Source organism: Dasypus novemcinctus, chromosome 9, assembly GCF_030445035.2.
Source record: "Dasypus novemcinctus isolate mDasNov1 chromosome 9, mDasNov1.1.hap2, whole genome shotgun sequence".
NCBI lineage: Eukaryota > Metazoa > Chordata > Mammalia > Cingulata > Dasypodidae > Dasypus > Dasypus novemcinctus.
The window spans coordinates 7,461,203-7,479,472 of record NC_080681.1 but is presented as its reverse complement, the minus strand read 5'-3'; the positions used below and the strand labels follow the sequence as shown (position 1 = coordinate 7,479,472).

General features: G+C 50.8%; 1 protein-coding gene across 1 annotated transcript in view; it reads right to left on the bottom strand.

Annotated features, from left to right (window-relative positions):
• Positions 1–987: 987 nt before the first annotated feature.
• Positions 988–18,270, bottom strand: part of CASQ2 (calsequestrin 2) — a 68,896-nt gene continuing 51,613 nt past the window's right edge. The window contains exons 8-11 of the mRNA XM_004462940.5: positions 16,890–16,944; positions 5,519–5,619; positions 3,527–3,601; positions 988–2,345 (exon numbers count right to left, since the gene is read on the bottom strand). Of these exons, the coding sequence (XP_004462997.2) occupies positions 2,145–2,345; positions 3,527–3,601; positions 5,519–5,619; positions 16,890–16,944 (432 nt within the window). The 3' untranslated portion in view covers positions 988–2,144. The remainder of the gene's footprint in view (positions 2,346–3,526; positions 3,602–5,518; positions 5,620–16,889; positions 16,945–18,270) is intronic.

Genomic DNA, 18,270 nt, shown 5'->3' with positions numbered 1-18,270 from the left:
CAGCAACTAAACCCCACCAGCACTTACAGATATTCCCGCTTAACACTCAGTGCTTCTAACCTGGGAGCACCAGGGCATGACTGAAAGTTAATGCACATTACTGAAAATGAAGGGGTTTTCCAAGGCTGGGAAGCCGGCCACTGTCACGCTGGAACAAACTCTTTGGCTGTTTGAAAGATTAGCTTTAGAGATTGCATTGAAAATGTACTTCCTCCAGAGCTTACTTGAGGTATAGCTGGACCTGGCTGAATAGCAGCCCAGCCCAGCCTGCGAAACATCTGCCTTGTTTGGGAGAGGGGAAGAATGAATACGGGGCCTCCGTAAGCTCTGTTATCTCACAGGCAGGGGAATTTTGGATATTATGGTTAATCAACGGTTCACCCTTCAATTAAGTAAATGGTCGTTTATCTATTTTGTGCTGGGCAAAGCGCTAGTTGCAGGGGATAAACTTCTTGCCCCCAAGGAGCTGGCAGCTTAGTGGAAGGACAGGCGTGCAAGTAAATGTAACAAATCGAGCAAGTGCCATGGCTCAGGCTATGCACACAATGCCCCGAGCTCAGAGGAGACGGCGCCTTCAGGTCACCTGGGCAATTGACTGGATGGTAACATCACACAGGTCTGACATGCCATAAAGAGGGGGAATGAGTTTAGGGGAGAAGATAATTTAGGTTTTGTTGTGTCGATTTTGAAGTGTCTGTGCAACACCCAAGCCAGGATGTCCAGAGGCAGTTGAATGAGTAGTTCTAAAACTGAGAGACTCAGAATTGGAGATTATTAGCACATAGGTGGTAGTTGGTGGTATGGATGAGATTGCCTTGGAAGAATGAGCCGAGCTGAAAGAGAGCCCATGAAACACCAACATTTACAGGGAAAGCTGAGGGAGACGGGCCAGAAAGAAAAGCCTAGAAGATCAGAGAGATAGGACAGGAGCCAAGAGAGAATGAGCAGGATCTGAAAATCAAGAAAGGAGTTTCAAGATCATTTCAATATTTTCAAAATATGAGTTTAATTACAGTGTTTCTATTCCATGAAAGGACTGTCTTATTTTTAAAGAATTTGCACAACGTCTTCCACATGTGTTAAAAGGAGAGAATAAATTAGAACATTGTAAAGCACACTTAATGCTAAAACCATTGAACACAATATATTAAGAACTTTTATGACAGTTCAGAAGGCACTTGGGGATTTTTTCAGTGCCTCGGGGCATTCCTATGAAATCCAATTACCATTGAACTGGTCAGTGGTGCTAGTGCCGATAAGGAGAGAAATAACTGACTTTTGGATAAACCAACGTTCATTCTAAATGGAAAGGCTCACTGGCAATGACTGGGAAAGGTATCCAGCTCCCAGTTCAGGCTGGCAACCAAGCTGACCTAATCAGAGACATGAACCCATCAGAAAAATTAAGAACCTCTAATCCTCCCAGATGTCCCGACCCCTGTCTATGTAAGACGCCATCCAGAGGGAAGTTCAGAGAGCAAGCCAGCCCCTCTTCCCTGTACCCTAAACCACTAGAAATGATGATGCTTTCAAGGCCCTCAATGGCCACCCGAGGTTTGGGTTTGAGTTCCTCATGGCCTGACCTACATTTTAAATCATCGAGCCGAGTGAAGCTGATTCATAAACTTGCTTCCAAGCCTGAGCCCTCCCTAAGAAGGGTCGTCCTGGTGAGAGAGCCTAACTCGCTTTCCAGGCGTGGGGGCTAAATGCATTCGTCGTGTGTCTTTCCTGGGCTCTGAGGATAAGGCCACGTCACGCTTGTGAATAAGCAAGCTGTCAGTTCCATTACTGTCATAGGCAAAGACAACAGTCACCTTGAGTAGAGGTGTCAGGGGATTTTTCTCCCCAGACTGCCAGATTCCATCACTGCCGGGACCCCTGGTAGTCTGGCAGAGAACAAGAACTGTTTCCATTGCCATTAAGACAGTCAACATGGGAAGAATTCCCTTCCGGTCCCTGCTAGGTGGGCTCTCTGCACTTAGGAAGGCATTCTTTGCTGAATTGTACTGCTCCTGATGGCAAGGGGTGGGAAGGAGAAGTTGGAAAAGGGAAGGTGCTGGCTGGGGGTGGAGCAGGCTTGCTGCCGACACCTTCTGCTATATGGTGATGAGCAGACGTGAGGGTGTCTCCATTGGGAGCTGGGGCTACTCATCATCATCGCTGTCCTCCTCCTCATCAGAATCCTCGTTGTCATCGTCGTCGTCATTGTCATCATCGTCTTCATCTCCATTGTCGTCATCTTCGGTATTTATCTTCCCAGAAAGCACATCCTCAATCCAGTCTTCCAGCTCCTCGGCAGTGGGGAGGTCATCGTCGTCGGGAATGTCCATCCAGACGCTGTCAGCCTGCAGGGAGGGACAGAGCAAGTGAGCGAGTGAGCACAAGACCGCAGGGTTGCTAGGAGCTCCGATGAGTGTGCCCCAGGTCGCTTCTCTTTACCAGGAGTGTGGGCACGTTGTAAATGGAAAGGGCAAGCTGCAGACTGGCGTGTATAGTATCCCATACGTGTAATATAAAGGAAATGTGTATTTAATCGTATATATATGAAATTTCTGGTAGGACACCCATGAAACTACTGCCAATGTTCTTTTAGGAAATGGGACTAGTATCAGGGCAGAGGGAAATACCTTTCCTTTTCACTTTATACCCTATATTTCTGTTTTTAGCTGGAGAAAATTATTGTTATTAATAACTGATAAAGCAGTTTACAAAATCAATGAATGTAGTGTTCCCAGGTGGTTGAGCTCCTCCTAAGAGAGCTAAAGGATGCGGGGAGCAGATGTAGCTCAGGTGGTTGAGCACCTGCTTCCCATGTATGAGATCCTGGGTTTGATCCCCAAGACCGCCTGAAAAATAATTTTTTTAAAAAGGATATTGCTAACTGGTTCATGTTCACAGGACATTCCACCACTATTAGTTATGGCTCTCCTGGATCATCTGTGACTACTACTTTCTGTCCTTTATGTGCCTGGTTGTATCTGTCCAGGTTTGTTTGCTAGGGAGGAGTTGCATCAGATGTGGTGGTCGAGGCCTCAAATTCCTCCGACTCTGCCAGCCCACCTACTAGCCTTTTCCACCCTCACTTCCACGTGCCCGAATGGTTCCTGCCCTGACTCCTCCCTGACTCTTCCTTCCCTTCTGCAGCTTAGCCTCTGCCTGGAGTCTGGGCTGTAGGATGATTGCCTGCACGGGCTTCTAGGTCACAAATGTCTCATCACTCACTATGCACTGGCAGCTCCAGCTGCAGATTTCCCTTGCAAAGGGGCCTTGTTGTGAGGCTTTGGGGAGAAATAACAGAAGCCTTTGCTCGTTTACTTGGATGGGAAGTTCCAAACAGTCAGTGAATCATGGCGGGCTGGCTACATAAGCAAGGAATGGTGCCAAGAGCCACAGAACCCCAGATTGGGCTGAGTACAGAGAACAGGGTTGGGTCACAGTGGTGAGTCTCCTGAGCTCTGGACTCCCATCCATGATCCTACAGCTTAGACTGAGGGTACCCCAGCAACCTTTCATGAGAGATACTCACGTCTGTCACATTCACCACCCCAATCTGTGGCTTGAATAGGTCAATCTTGAAAGTCTTTTCCCAATAGGCAACGAGCTGCAGCAACAAAGAATAAGATCAGACAGCAGACAGAGAGCCTGTCCAGTTAAAGCCACTCTTCGTGGCTGGCCCCACCTGTGATCCCATCTCAGTTAAACTAGGTCACCATCAATTAAAGCTTTCCAAAACAGTTGCAGGCACTTAGGAAATTGAAACCTTGGTCCCTGCCTCAAGCACTTTTAGATGAACATTAAAAAGTGATGTCAGAACACAAACTATGAAAACATGTAATATAAAAGCTTCTATAGCTGTAAGGAAGCACGTTACAGAGACGGTCCAAAGTTGATTCCCAAATTACTTGTGGCTCTTTTATTGTTTATGTGTGGCAAAAGAGCCATTTCCCTCTGTTTCTGTTTCAGTGTCCCATTTTAAAAGTACCTTACCTCGTACCTCTTTGCTAGATGAGATTGCTGGGAAAGCAGTTATCTGCCATAAATTGGTATACAAGTAAGTAAGAAGATGGCCTTTGCATTTCACCTGGTTTTGAGATCCATCTGGACAACTCTCTGACTCAGCAGGACTAAAGAGATAAGGGGGCACAGGGCTAAGAAAGTGTAGATATAGAGGTAGAAAATCTCCTAAGCCAACATCTAGTCTGATGGGGGGTAGGATATGCAGGAATCTGAAAATCAGAATAGTCGGAAGATTTCTCCCTTGGAAAAACCAAAGGAAACATTTGAAACAGGTCAGGAGAACTGCCTACCCTCTGCAAACTTGCATAGCGAAATAGTCCAGATAAATGGGAAATGCAAACAGGCGGAGGCTAAACAAAGGTATGCTCTATGGGGTCTTACACAGCCATGGTTTTGTTACGACTACCCGTGGTCCCATTAACCTCAGGTGCCATGAAGTCTCTGCCTTTGATTCACCCATCCTCTGCGGAGGATTGGTTTTTAGTATCTCTGAGGTCAATAAAGCCCCTAATTTTTCTCTCTTAATTCATAGTATGCTTGGTCCCAACAATATTTCAACTAATGGCAATTCCTGGAAGAAGATCAAGTTATCATTTAAAAGCTAATGATAACTAAACTTGTACTGATTACCAGCAGTTAACTGTTACCTACATCAGTCAATAGGCCAAGTCTTGGCATTGCGTAGACCTGTGCTGGCAAAGCACACCCATCACTTGCCAGCCTTACCCTTTCAAGCTGTCATTTGGGATGTATAATAGGGATGAGGATTATAACAGTGCCCATTTCATTGGGTTGCTGCGAGGATTACTTGAGATGATGCATGTGTAATACTTAATAGGGTTTCAGACATGTAGTATAATGTATTGGTGATGTTCATTATTACCACTAGTTCATGTATTCTACAAACTCCATTCTTTTTAAAATGAATCCTAATCAAAGCTTTCTGCCCATGGATTGCTGATGCTAGCAAGAATTTGGACTTTATAGTTCTTGAAACTTCAGGTTATGTTAGACATGGTGCTAAGTCCTGGGGAGAATGAGGTGAACAAAATGGACATAATCTCTGCCCTCAAAGAAGTTATTCCTCCTCTCCATGACGTTCATAACTCTATGAAAAATGGTCATCTCTGTTTTTCATTACTTAGTAACACAGGTTGCCTCAAAATGTTGGTCCATACCCAAAAAATGAAGGAGGTTAGAAGAAGGGGTGGGTGTGGGTGGGAAGCTATGGAGCTGCTGCCAAAGGAAATTCACCAAGCTCACTTGGCTGGGTTCCTTGGAGAGTCTCCAACTCCTGGTCTCCAGGGAGTATGAACAGTAAGTCAAACCACTCCAGGGTTAGCCCCAAGCCCTTAGCTCAAGGTCGGCCCAATGGCCAAGTTCTCCCACCAAGGATGAGGCTGCTCTCTGCGTTTCTATTTCACATCCTCTTTCATGCTTCAGGGACTTCACTGAACACAAACATGGGGCTGCAAAGAGAACCAGGGATGGAGCCACTCACCAGAGGAAAGTCATCGGGGTCGATCCATACAATGCTCAGATCGGGGTTGTCGGTGTTGTCCCTGGCAACCTGTTTCAGGATCTCCAGGAACTCATAACCATCTGAAACAGAGTTCAGGAAGACTGAGTAACCCCTGCCTACACGTGGCTTCTAACACGGAGAGCAGAAATTGCAGTTGTCCTACAGGGATTTCTTGGGCCATTTAGTGCCTGTCCTCAATTATAGGATTATTCTATAAAATGAGTCAGATGAGAACTCCAGCCAACAGCAGCATAAACAAAGGAAACAAGGCAAATTTTAAATAAAGAAATTACAAGTTCACCAAGAACTGGCTGGTTCTTGTCTCAAAGGTCAAGCTTCATTCACTAATCTGCCTGTGGAAACAAATTGACAGGGCCTTGGGTCAGGAAGCTCAAAGCAGACCCCTGCCTGGGCCTCGCTGCCCCTGGCCATTTCTTGGAACAGTGCTCCCCACTAACACTTGTTCTATGGGCCAATTGTTACATGGCAATTTAAACTGGATCCTCACTTTTCTGCAACTCTGAATTCCTAAAACCTTCAGACTAAGCAAGCCTCTGATTTACAGCTGGTTTCCTAGTTTCCCTTTCTTTGTGAGTGTGACTGGATAATGCTTTGAGAGAGTAACTGGGTTTCCCCCTCTTGGACCACTTCCTTGTGCTCTGCCCTCTCCCTATTCAGTCTTTCCTGGGGGGGATCCCAAGGCGGATTTTTTTCACAAGAAAAACAGAGACAAACCTTATACATTTCAAGAACACAGACATTTTAGCTTCAAAACCCTGAACTTGAAGGACTAGGAGAGCAGAATTTATGCCCAAAACAAAACTTTTAGAAGCACGTGTAGAAAGAGAAAGCATCCCCAAACCCTCGGCACTTCCACCTAGTAACAGGGAAATGAATTTAGATCCTGGAAGGTCCTGGAATCTGCGCCTACCTGGGTTGTGCAGGTGGGTATAAATGTCCACCTATGGAAACGCCACAGTTTCAGGGATCTCAGAGGATTGGGGTCCCATGCTTTGCCTCTGAAGGGAACTCGGGGAACATGGACATCCCCAGGATGCCGTAGAGGGCCTCCTCTTGCAAGAGCCCTGGGGCAGAGACGTCAGTCCCGGGGTTTCCACGATGGGCCTGAGAGAGCCTCATGGCGATCCTCCACCCTGGGCAGGGCACAGGCTGGGGCACAGGTGGTGAAGGACCTTGCGTGCCCCGGCGACTTCTCTGCGGTTCTGAGGACGTGGAGGAAGCCGAGAGCGCAGGCAGACGTGCAGCAGGGATGGAGAGGACACATGGGGAGCTGATGGGAACGGGGACCAGCGCACGACAGAGTGACAGACTGCGGGGGCCAGTGCGCGTCAGCAGCGATGACTGAGCAGATGTGTACCCCACCTATACCCCACCACCGACGCCTGGGAACCAGTACGGCCCAAGACCCCTAGAGATGGTGGGGGCGGGGGACCATGAGTCGTCAGATTTGGTTTCTACCATCCAGTGCCATACAGCTCAAAATAGAAATTTCGGTTCAGTTCTAGACAGTAATGAAAGTTACGTTTCTTGCACAGCTGAACTTGTGGCCTGAAAAGTATACCTTCCACACAAGCAATTCACCAATTGCCTAATATCTAGTGCGACGACTGTGCTTTCTCTGCAAAGTTTTTCTTCCTTTGCCCAGGATTCCAGCCAACTCAAGTTCCTGCTCCGTGGCCTCTGCTTAACAAGCCTCTGCCCTCCCCGGGCACCCTGGCCTTTGTTTGGCTACTTCAGATGCCTGGTGAAAGGTTTTTGTCTGTACCTCCTCATCTTTAATACAACCCAGGCAAAATGCTTACTCCTCTTAGCAGCTGCGCCTTGAGTCAGCAGTCACCCATCAGACGGGGTCCCCGCAAGCATTAGGACCTGGAAAGCAGAGCGCCCTCTAATGGAGAAGAGGCTCTTCATGGCCTCTGGCCTCTTCCTGCCTGGGTGGGTTTTCAGCCTTTGCTCTTGATTGTATTGAAAATTAGATTGTGAGACAGACACCTGAGATTCACAGGGCTCCGTGCCTTTTTTTTTTTTAATTATTTCTCCACCACCTCCCTTTGTTGTTGCACTCCCTGTCTGCTCTCTGTGTCTGCTCATCTTCTTTTTAGGAGGTACCAGGAAACCAAACCTGCGACCTCCCATGTGGGAGGGAGGCACCCAATCACCCACATCTCCCTGCTTGTTGTGTCTCATGTTGTGTCTTCTCATTGCATCTCCTCATTGCATCATCTTGTTGCATCAGCTTGCTGCACCAGCCCATTGCATCTCACTGTCTTGCTCATCTTCTTTAGGAGGCACCAGGAACCGAACCTGGGAACTCCCATATGGTAGGTGGGAGCTTAACTGCTTGAGCCACATCTGCTTCCCAGGGCTCTGTGCTTTAGAGTTCACTAATCTATCACTGAAGGGGTCTGGAGTGAGGCCCACTCCTGCTTCTAGTAGTGGGTAGAGTTGTTGCTGAGAAGATCAAGCCCCCTCCAGTGTCATCAGCTGCTCTGTGTGGACCCTGCGGCCCCTCCCCTGAGGCTTTGTGTGTCACAATACACAGACCACAAGGGGTGAGTCCTCCTAAGCACAAAGAGTTACGTCTTCAGCAGACAGCTAATAAATGAGGTGATGTTGCCAGCACTCTGGAAGAAAGATGAGAACCAAATTTAAAAGTGGCCTTGGTCAATCAGAAATTCGTGAAGAGGAGGAACTGCAGCCATGCAGAGGCAAATTCAAGTAGAAAGCAAACAGGATGCAAAAGACTAATTCACATCATGGAAAGCGGGGCACGATCTGCCTGCCAAACTGCACACTGGGTACAAGGCAGTGCTGTGTTTCTCTGAGGGAAAGAAAAGGCCCACCTAATGCTGGGGTTTTTAAAAGAAAAGTCACAGATCTTATAAGAACCTTTACTAGTTTGCATTCCAGAGCAGGTTCAGAGATAAGAAGAAAAAGACTGAAGGAAAGGACCGAAGTTGGGTTCTGCGAGATTTAAAAAGCAAGTGGACTGGAGTTTTTGCATAAGCAAGAGAAGTCAAAATGTGGCTTCATGTCTATTTTTAAGCATATGAAAGGTGTTAGCGAGGAGAATGTTCTTTATGTCCACTGAGGAACAAGGAAAGCTCAGAGAACCTTCACAGCCAAAGACGTTTTATCTGGATCAAGGGCAGTGTTTGACCTTCAGGTGATGAATCCTATAATAGGCAATGGACCGTGACCCTGGCTATTTTGAGAACAGCACAGAGCCCCATTCTCCAGGGAGGCAGCACGGCACGATGCTCAAACATAAGGACTCTGGGCCAAGCCATCTCGATGCCAACCCTGGCCCTGCCACGTAGAGCGTGACTTGGGGCAAGTTATTGAGCATCGCATCTTCCTCTGTAAAACAGGGATGGTGCTGACGACGGTACCTGCTGCACAGGGCTGTTGTGAGTGGGACGAGCTAGCATCTCTGGAGCGCTCAGACAGGGCCTGGCTCGGAGCGAGGCTGAGCCGCTGACCTTCCTAAGCGGTCTGAACGCAGCGAGCGGGGTGGAACCTTCTGAACCTGGCCGTTCACCTGTTCCTTCAACACATACGTAGGACGGGCAGGGATCCGGGCACAAGGACAGGGTGGGACACAGTCTTGGAAATGTTCACAGAGAGTTACACTACCAAGTCAGCGTGTGGTTGGCCGGCTCCTCGGCTCCCGTTGCTGGCTTTGCTGGAGGTTTCAGGCTTGGCTGTGCCAGAGCGTGTGACTCTCAGAACCTGCTGCAAGGCACGCCTTAGACCAAGGCTTGCTTCCCCTGCGTTTAAGTCACCAGGCTAACCAGGACGCTCCTGAGGCTTAGATGCCCCCCAAGCCCCTCCCACTTCAGCCCCCAGCCTTGGGTGTAGACCAGTTGGCACGGATCCTCATTCCTCTGGAAAAGTGAATTGGGCAGCTCAACAGGTCTCGCGTGTATTCCGTTGTTAAGATGGCAGGTTCGAGAGCTCGGTTTCTTCCCAGGGAGAGCTTCTGTTTCTTTTTAAACTAGCAGGTGTCCTTGGAGGGAGACCACCAGCTGCAAGTCCTCCTCCGTGTGAAGAAAGCCATGTTTCACTTCTGAAATTCAGTATTAAGCGCAGGACTAGCGCATGGCTGGAAGTACATGAGTGAAAGAACAAGTGTGATGTGAATAAACATTTCCTTTGTTAGTGATGCACCCAGCTTAGAGGTCTTTTAAGATTGCGGCCATGACTTGTCAGGAGGAATAGCCCATAATTCAAAAAAGGAGATAGAGAACAGGGGGGAGATATTATTTAGAGATTTGTAGGCCAGCAGTTATTTAGACACGGCGGCATGGGGCCTAGACCCCGGGTTCTTCATCAGAGAAGCATCGGTTCCCCAGCCAGAGGGCCTCCAGACATCCCCGAGACCCAGGCAGACAAACACCGCCCCACGGGGGCATCTGTCTGGCTTTTCTTTTGCATGTTTCCAGATTGAGACTCTTCCACCTCCCTAAAGGCCCATTACCACATTGATAATCCTGACAGTCAAGAGTGCTTTTCTAGCATCCAACTGAAATCTCCTTTTTCACAGAGGTTTACTTTCCCAATTTCTTCCTTTACAGAGACAAGGTATTGTTCTTTATACACAGGAAAGTCGTATCCATGCCACCCCAACCTTTAATTTACGAGTACTTTTTTTTTTTAGGTACCGGGGCCGGGAATTGAACCTGGGACCTTATAGGTGGGATGCCAGCGCTCAACCACTGAGCCAAAACAGCTCCCCTGAGTTGGTTTGTTCATTTGTTTGCTCGTTGTTTGTTTTTTCGTTTTTTGGAGGCACCAAGAACTGAACCTGGGACCCCCCATGCGGGAAGCAGGCGCTCAACCGCCTGAGCCACATCCGCTCCCCTGTGAGTACTTTTTGAGTGCTGTGTGCCAAGGACTTTTCCGTTTCACCTCCACCTCTGGTTTGATGGGGTAAGGAAAATGTTATTACCTCCCCTTTAAAGGGGGCGGACCTGAGACCCAGAGAAGGGATGTGTCTCGCCGGCATCACGTGCTCGCAAAGGGGCGGGGCCAGGATTCTGACCCAGGTCTGCGGTCTGCACAGCCAGGGCCGTTTCTGCGGTCCACGGCCCCTCTGAGCTCCCACCACTGCTGCGAGTGTTGCTGCCCTCGTCGTTCATCCACTTTGTGCTTGACGTCCCCAAACCCAGGGCAAAGCTCCCGCCTCAAAGGAGCAGGGGCTGTGGCCCGGAGGAGCGGGCCGGGGGGCAGTCCCTACGCTGGGTGGACTAGACCACGGCCTCTCCCGTGGCGCAGTCGGGGCAGAGTCCCTACCTTTACCCCCCACCCAGGCCGCGGAGCCCCCTCCTCCCACAGCCACAGCGGGAGGGCTCGGTGAACCCCGTGATGCTCGAGGGGACGGCAGTCCCGAGATCGACCTAAATAAAGAAGAGAGGCATGGAGCTGTGCCAGCTGCGATCCCTTCCCTGCCAGCCTTGAATCCTGGGGTTCCACCACCCAGGGCCGAGGGCTGCACGTTCAGGCTGAAGGTTTCCCACGGTGAGCACGTGGCCTCTGGGAATCGTATCCTGGGGTGGCCGACCCCGTGATTATGCCCCTCCCCCTTCCAGGCAGGGACTGGTGGGAACGGAGACAGCACCAAGCCCTGGGGGACCAGTTCCAGGCGAGACGCAGCCATTTCGGGAGCATTTGGCAGAGGCACGAGTGTCCCAGGCCCACAGAGCACTGTCTACCCTGTCCTGGCCTCACCTCCTCGTGACCCAGCTCCTCGGGGCGCAGGGTGTGCTGATCCCATCCAGACATGGAAAGGAATCCTCCCCGGCTGTGTCCCACATGCTGTTACGGGGCTCGGGGGTCTCTCACGCATGGGAAGGGAGGCTTAGGTTTGGGTGAGCCAAGCTCTTAGCAGGCGGTCTTGCCACTGCGTGTGTGATCAGGTGAACGTAGACAAATCGGCAGCGGGCAGCATCTTGCAGCTCGGAGGTTGAGCCTGGAGAGAGCACCCGGCCTGAGTTTGAAGGCCATGGGCAGGTCACTCAACTTTTCTGGAACTTCCACTTCCTTGTCTAAAAATGGAGAGAAGAGCTGCCTCATTTACCATACCTACCCATTGATATTAGTGATGCAAAGATAGTGAGGCACATGCAAAAGAGTCTGTAAAGGTTCTCCCTGTCTTCTTTCTTTCCTGCCCCAGCCCCATCAACTTCTTACTCACTTTACGTTTTCTCACTGCTTTCATCCTTCATGGGTGGGATGACTCGTGTTTCCATCAGGCAGGTGAGTGTCCACATTTACTCGGCGCAGGGCCATGTGCGGGCCCCGAAGGTGTGGAGGGCAGGAGACTGCTGTCAGGAGCCCCTCGGAAAGGCCTGGTGGGACTTCTGGTTCCAGCCCACCTGGTCAGGTGGGATTTTCAAAAAGCAGGGCTATGGCATCTCGACCTGGGCCCTTCAGGGAGCCGCAGGAGGTCAGACCCAGCCAGAAGCTCTCCCCTGATTCTGAAGAGTTGCCCAGAAGTCCCCCCTAAGACCGACATCCCCTGAGAGCAGGAGGACAGCCGCCGGAGTCATCTGGGTATGCACTCTTACCACAGTGCTCTTTCTCTGCGCCATCTTCCCGTATACCCAAGACCCCAGAAGGGTGGAAAAGTCCAATGATACAGTGTGGTGATGGAGAGGAACCTCAGGTGGCGGCTAAAGAGCCTGGGCTTAAACTGGACTTCCTGGGTGTGAATCCCAGTTGCACTGCTTGTGTGCCATGTGACCTTGAGAAGCTGTTTAACTTCTCTGTTCATTTGTTTGCTCACCCGGACTCTGGGGCGATGATAACAGTACCTCCCACAGAGGGTTGTCATGAAGGTGAAATGCGTCGATGTCTGTTCACTGCTTGGAACGACATTCAGAACCTAGTTAGTACCAAATGTTAAATCTGATAAACCAAATTTAACTTGGAAAGCACAAGTAAGCACTTAGCATTCCTATTTGAGACAATTGGTCTCAAAAACATTATACAAGAAGCTGAGCCCACTGAAGCTTGAACAGGGAGAGCTTGGAGACGTTCGCCTCAGGGCCCATCACTAATTCTGTTTCTTACGCACAGACGGCAGCTCGTCCTTGCATTTCCAGCTTGTTAGCGCTAATGTTCCCGGCGCGCTTGGAGGATATTCATTCGGCGCGCGCTCATGTAGAAATGCTGCTTTGCAAGCTTTTCATCAAGTCTTATAAAGAAGATGTCAGCCTGATGCAGACACATCTGGGGGCCGCAGGGAAGAGAGTCATTCATTTTCAAACCTGTCAAAGGAGCAGCTCCTGCAGCTGGCATTCTGAGTGCAGGAGCCAGAGAGGAAGGTTCTAGAGCAGGAAGATGGGACAGCACCACCAGGCAAAGGGCAAGAGCCAAGAGCTGGGGAAATGTCCTCCCCAGCCAGGCTGGCCAGGCAGCTGGGACAACTCCAGGGCCAAGGAAACTCTCTCCAGAAGAGCAGACATGTCTCCTCCCAGGGAGGGCTGCCTGGCCTCAGTTTTCTACAATCAGTGATTACACGCTCTCAGCTGTAAATGTCGGGACACTTAGGAGAAGGGAAAAAAAAGGGGAAACCCTGGGGGGAGATTTTTGTTGTTGTCATCACATAATCTTAGACTACAATCTAGGAACCTTACTGGACAGCAGAAAGGATGTTTGACTTTTTCTCCATTATTTGTGCTCTCAAGCTTCCATGAGGTTCCATCCTCTTCTTACCTTCTTCTTCCCTCCCCCTGCCCTTCCTGCGTCCGCCCCTTACCCTCATGAATTTGCAGCACCATTGCACATGCTCAGAGCCTACAGCTGGCCAGGGCATCCTCCCTGAGGCAGTGTGAGTGGGTGGGGCCTGCCCAGCACAGCCCTCAGGAAATCTAAGGTTACATTTCTGCATTGCCTCTATGTGTGACCTCTGAACTTCTCTGGGTCTCCGTTTCCTTGCCTTCCAAATGGTGGAAGTGGAGGGGGTGGAGAGGAACGGCAGAGAGAAAGAAGAGTGGAGCATGGCCTTGTGATTAATGACACGGGCTGGAAAGCCCGACAGCCCACAGCTAATTCCAGCTCCACTGCTGCCCGGCAAGTTCACCTCTCTAAGCCTCAGCTTCCTCAGTTATAAAAAGGGGAATAAAAACAGACCCTCCCTCATGGGGCTGTGCCACATTAGCACACAATAAGCATCATCACCTTCATCAGAGTGATTTGGGTCAAGTTATCTAACCTCGAAGACTCATTTGAATTTGGGATTACAATAATCACACCTATGTCACGGGTTTAGGGATGAAATGAGATAGTCGACATAAAGCTCACAGCACAGCTGCTCGATAGCTGTTAGCTCTTTAAGGAGTGCTGTATCATTTCCCTGGATGGAGCCTTTCTTTGGGTTTGACTGGGGCCATCGGCCGTGCATCGCTTGTTGGCAGTTGCAAAGGTAAATTGGAAACTGTTGGAGTGAAAGCCCTAGCCCTGCAGCCAGCCCCCTCTGCTCCGCCCCGCGTCACACATCAGCTAAGGACGGGTAAATGACTAACTGCAGAGTCGGGGACTTGCACAGGAAAGCTCTTTCCAGCCTGGTGCCGGCAAGGCCCTCCCTGGCTGAAGGGACAAGTTTCAAGCTCCTACCCCACCCACGCCACCCCCACCTCGGAATATTTCTTACAGCTTCCCGGTAACAAGCCCTAGCTTGGGCTCTTTGGATAAAAGGCACATCTTCGGGCCCAGGGATATTTGTGCAAGGAGGCGGTGAAAGTAGTTTCGGGAGCTCGGAGTCCTCGTGGCAGCAATCTCGGTCAAACAGGTTCCTGCAGCTTCGGGGAGGCCGCTTTGTTCCATTGTTCCTGAGAGCCAGCCAGGCCCCCCCCCCCCCCCGACAGTCCCGGCAGGGGCAGGCGGGGAAGGAAGCCCCTGGAGCCTGGCCAGCGGGCCGCAGTGGATGGCAGGCTCACGCTGCTCACACAGCACCAGGGGCCCGGCTCTGTTTGATAATGGCTTGTAAACCTTAGGCGACTGGCGGCCTTGGCTGTTTGCTCCCCCGTCTAGGGTGGAGGGGGCCAGGCCTGTGGGAAGAAGCTGGAACCACACACTGGCATGTTTTGGACAAGCACCAGAGCTCCTTAGGAGGTTTATGTGAGTCTACGATGAGGAAGCCGGGACAGCCGTGGACACTGAAACATAGAATAAAAGTGGAGAAAATGCTCTTGGATAATTTAGAGCATATGGGAAGTGGATTTTGCTCAACGGATAGAGCATCTGCCTACTACAGGATTCAAACCCCGGGCCTCCTTGACCCGTGTGGAGCTGGCCCATGCGCAGTGCTGATGCGCACAAGGAGTGCCCTGCCACGCAGGGGTGCCCCCCGCGTAGGGGAGCCCCAGGCGCAAGGAGTGCACCCCATAAGGAGAGCCGCCCAGTGCGAAAGAAAGTGCAGCCTGCCCAGGAATGGTGCCGCACATGGAGAGGTGACACAAGAAGATGATGCAACAGAAAGAAACACAGATTCCTGGTGCCGCCGATAAGGATAGAAGCGGTCACAGAAGAACACGCAGTGAATGGACACAGAGAGCAGACAACTGGGGGCGGGGAGGGGAGAGAAATAAATAAAAAATAAATCTTTAAAAAAAAATTTGGAGCATAAATTTGGATTTGATTCAGTGGAGTACTATTTGAGTATAAAAGAATGAAGTATTGCTGTATGCCACAACGTGGATGTACCTTGAGAATATTATGCTGAGTAAAAGAAGCCAGTCTCTAAAGGCCACATATTGTTGACCCATTTATATGAAATGCCCAGAATAGGCAAATCCATATAGACAGAAAGTAGATTAATAGTTGTCAGGGGCAGGAGGAATGGGGAGTTACTGCTAATGAGTATGGGGCTTCTTTTGGGGTGATACAAATGTTCTGGAATTGAACAGTGCCAAGGACTGCACAACATAGTGAATCTACCAAAAATATTGATTTGTATACTTGAAAAGGATGAATACTAAGGTATGTGAATTATATCTCAATCAAAATTGTATGAGAAAAATGAGGATTGATTACATCTGTAAGGAGCTATGGAGGTTGCATAATTTATTACACACACAAAAAGTTGGTCTGACAGTAAAGAGTTTGGCACTCAATCTTGGTCAGTCATCTGCCCATCTAATTAACTCACAAATATTTATTGAGCACCTCCTAGGTGTCAAAACCCTGTGTGAGAATCAGGTATGTGTTAATGAACAAGACAGTCTGTCTCTCCTTTGTGGTCTGCCACCGACTCACTGTGTCCTCTTGCTCAGTATATTTGACTTCTCTGACCCTTGGTTTCCTCTTCTGTCCAGCAGAGTCATCTCTAGATTCCTCCCTTCTGATCTGAATGCACAGGGGCTGAGGTCTTAGGCCAACATGGTATAGCTTCGCATTAAATGGAGCACCAGCCCTGATGGTGCCTCAGCAGTGGCCTCAGAGTTCCATAAAATTCCAGGTTCCAGCCCTCTCTGAAAGTTCTGACGCAGCAGCCTGAGGAGGCATTGGCACTCGCAGTCCTGGGCACCGTCAGGTTTTGAGCCACTGCCCAGCTAGCCTGGGTGCTAATCCACCCTACATGAAATAACGAGGCCTTCTCTGGTTGCTTTCTGGATTGTCCCAGCTCTCCCAACACACACTTCAGAGTCTCCCCTCACCCCTTCCCTGAGCAGACACACATCTCACAGAGAGCCAGAGAACCAACATTTTACCACCTCCAAAATTCAGTTTTCTGTACTTTGCTCCCGCTGGTGTTTTGTTTTGTTTTTTTAAAGTGAAGCCAGGGAAAAGTTGTCTAACTTCCAAAAATAAAGCAAAGTTACTCATCTATCTATAGGGTCATCTTGTGCTTGAGAAATCAGCTGCTTGTTTTGCCCAGTTCTCATTATTTGGGGGAATATTTTCAATTCAGTTTCCTAAGCACAGATAATATTTTACAGATCAAAAGGCAGCCTTATTGTTATTCCAAGATAGGACTGAGGTTTGCATAGGCTAGATCACAAAACTGGCAAGCAAACTTTTAATGTGAAAAGAAATTCTCCACCCCTCCCCCCATACACACACATGCACACTATAAAGATAAAGCTGGGACACTTTCCTCCTCTCCCCAAAGCCCGTGCTTCTTAGTTTGGGAAGCTAAGCAGAGTAACTTGGGTACTGGCACGTCCACTCCCTCTTTCCTTGGCAGTCGCACCCAGTTTAAAGCAGACTCTCCCAGCGGGCGGCCCCCAGGGGTGCCCAGTGTCACGCTGCCGCTCTGACGGGGAGGGTGCGGGAGGGCTGAACTCCTGCTTAAAGGGCGAGGGACGGGGTCAAGGGCTCTTACCGGGGTCGCTCTTCTCCGCGAAGGCCACGATGTGGATCCCGTTCAGGTCATCCTCCTGTGGAGGCAGAGGCAGAGCTTACCCTCCAGGCGGTGAGCTGCAGGGGCCGCGTGGGGCCGCGGGCGGCGGGGGAAGGGCGGAGGGGGCGGCGGGCACGAGGGCGAGCCCACAGGGAAGACGCGGGCTGCTGTGCTGGGGGAGCGGCCGGGGGTGACGGCGGGCGCGGGGTCTCGATGAGGGCCTTGGGGACATGGGGCCACGAGACAGGAAAGCACCAAACACACGAGACGTTCGCACTAGAGTCTCGCCCCCGTCACCTCGTGGGTCCAGGAAAGCAGCAGGGAAAGAAGGCAAAATGGGGGAGAATGTGAGCCTGGTTTTCCAGGGATTTCTAAGGGCAACGAGTGCTTCCAAACGTGGCCCAGTGAGTGCGGCTGTCGTGTCCGCTTGGGGAGTTCATCACCCGCAAAGACAACCGGCGACGCAGTGGGCTACGGAAACTTCTGGATGCTGTTGACAGATGCAGAAACTGTCCCCAAAGAGGCCACCGGCGGGAGGCTTGGTGGTCAACGAGGACGGGAGGCCTGCTGTGTTCAGCCGAGACTCCGGCACCAACACGCCCCCGCTGCTCTGTTGAGAGCCCCCCAGGGCACCTCCCGCTGGACGGGCAGAACAGGCGCCACGTGGGGCCCGCGGGCCAGAGCCCAGGGTTGCCTCGGCAGCCTGTCCGAGCGCCTCGGGAGCAGGGGGGCCCGCGAGGCCTTCCCACCCGTGCGGGAGGCTCAGGGAGAGCCCAGCATTTGAGCCTCGGGGCAGGTGGAGGGTGAGGGGCGGCGGTGGGTGCGGGGAGGCGGGCAAGGACCTCGAGATGGCCTGCAGGTCCGTGGGGCAGGCAGGGCCCTTCCACACCCGGCGTCCGGACTGAAGGAGCCTGTGCCCGGGGACTCCTTCGTGCTGATTATGCCTTGAGAAGGAGGAGAGAAAGCTTGGAAGGGCCTCTGTGGTAAGAATCGGGATCCTCGGGGGACTTTCAGAGGAAGGTGTGTGAGAATGAGACCCCAGGGACAGAGCTGAGTGAGTCCTGACTGCCACAGACAGGGGAGACGGGTCACTGGGCAGCCCGCGTCCTATCGGGGTCGCTGAGGGGTCCGAAGGCCGGGCGTCGCAGCCCTCCCCCGCTTCCCGCTTCCATTTCGATTGATTTGAATGCCGGTGCAATCCTATCTAAATGCTAATTTTTTTCCCCTCTGAGTTTGGAAAGGACAACACTGCCAAAAACGCAGAGAGATTAAATGGGAAATATTATTATTAAAGACGAGACCGTGGGCCCTGCCTTGGCCAGATTCTCTGGGGAATTGAATTTTGCAGGTGCGTGTGGTGTGT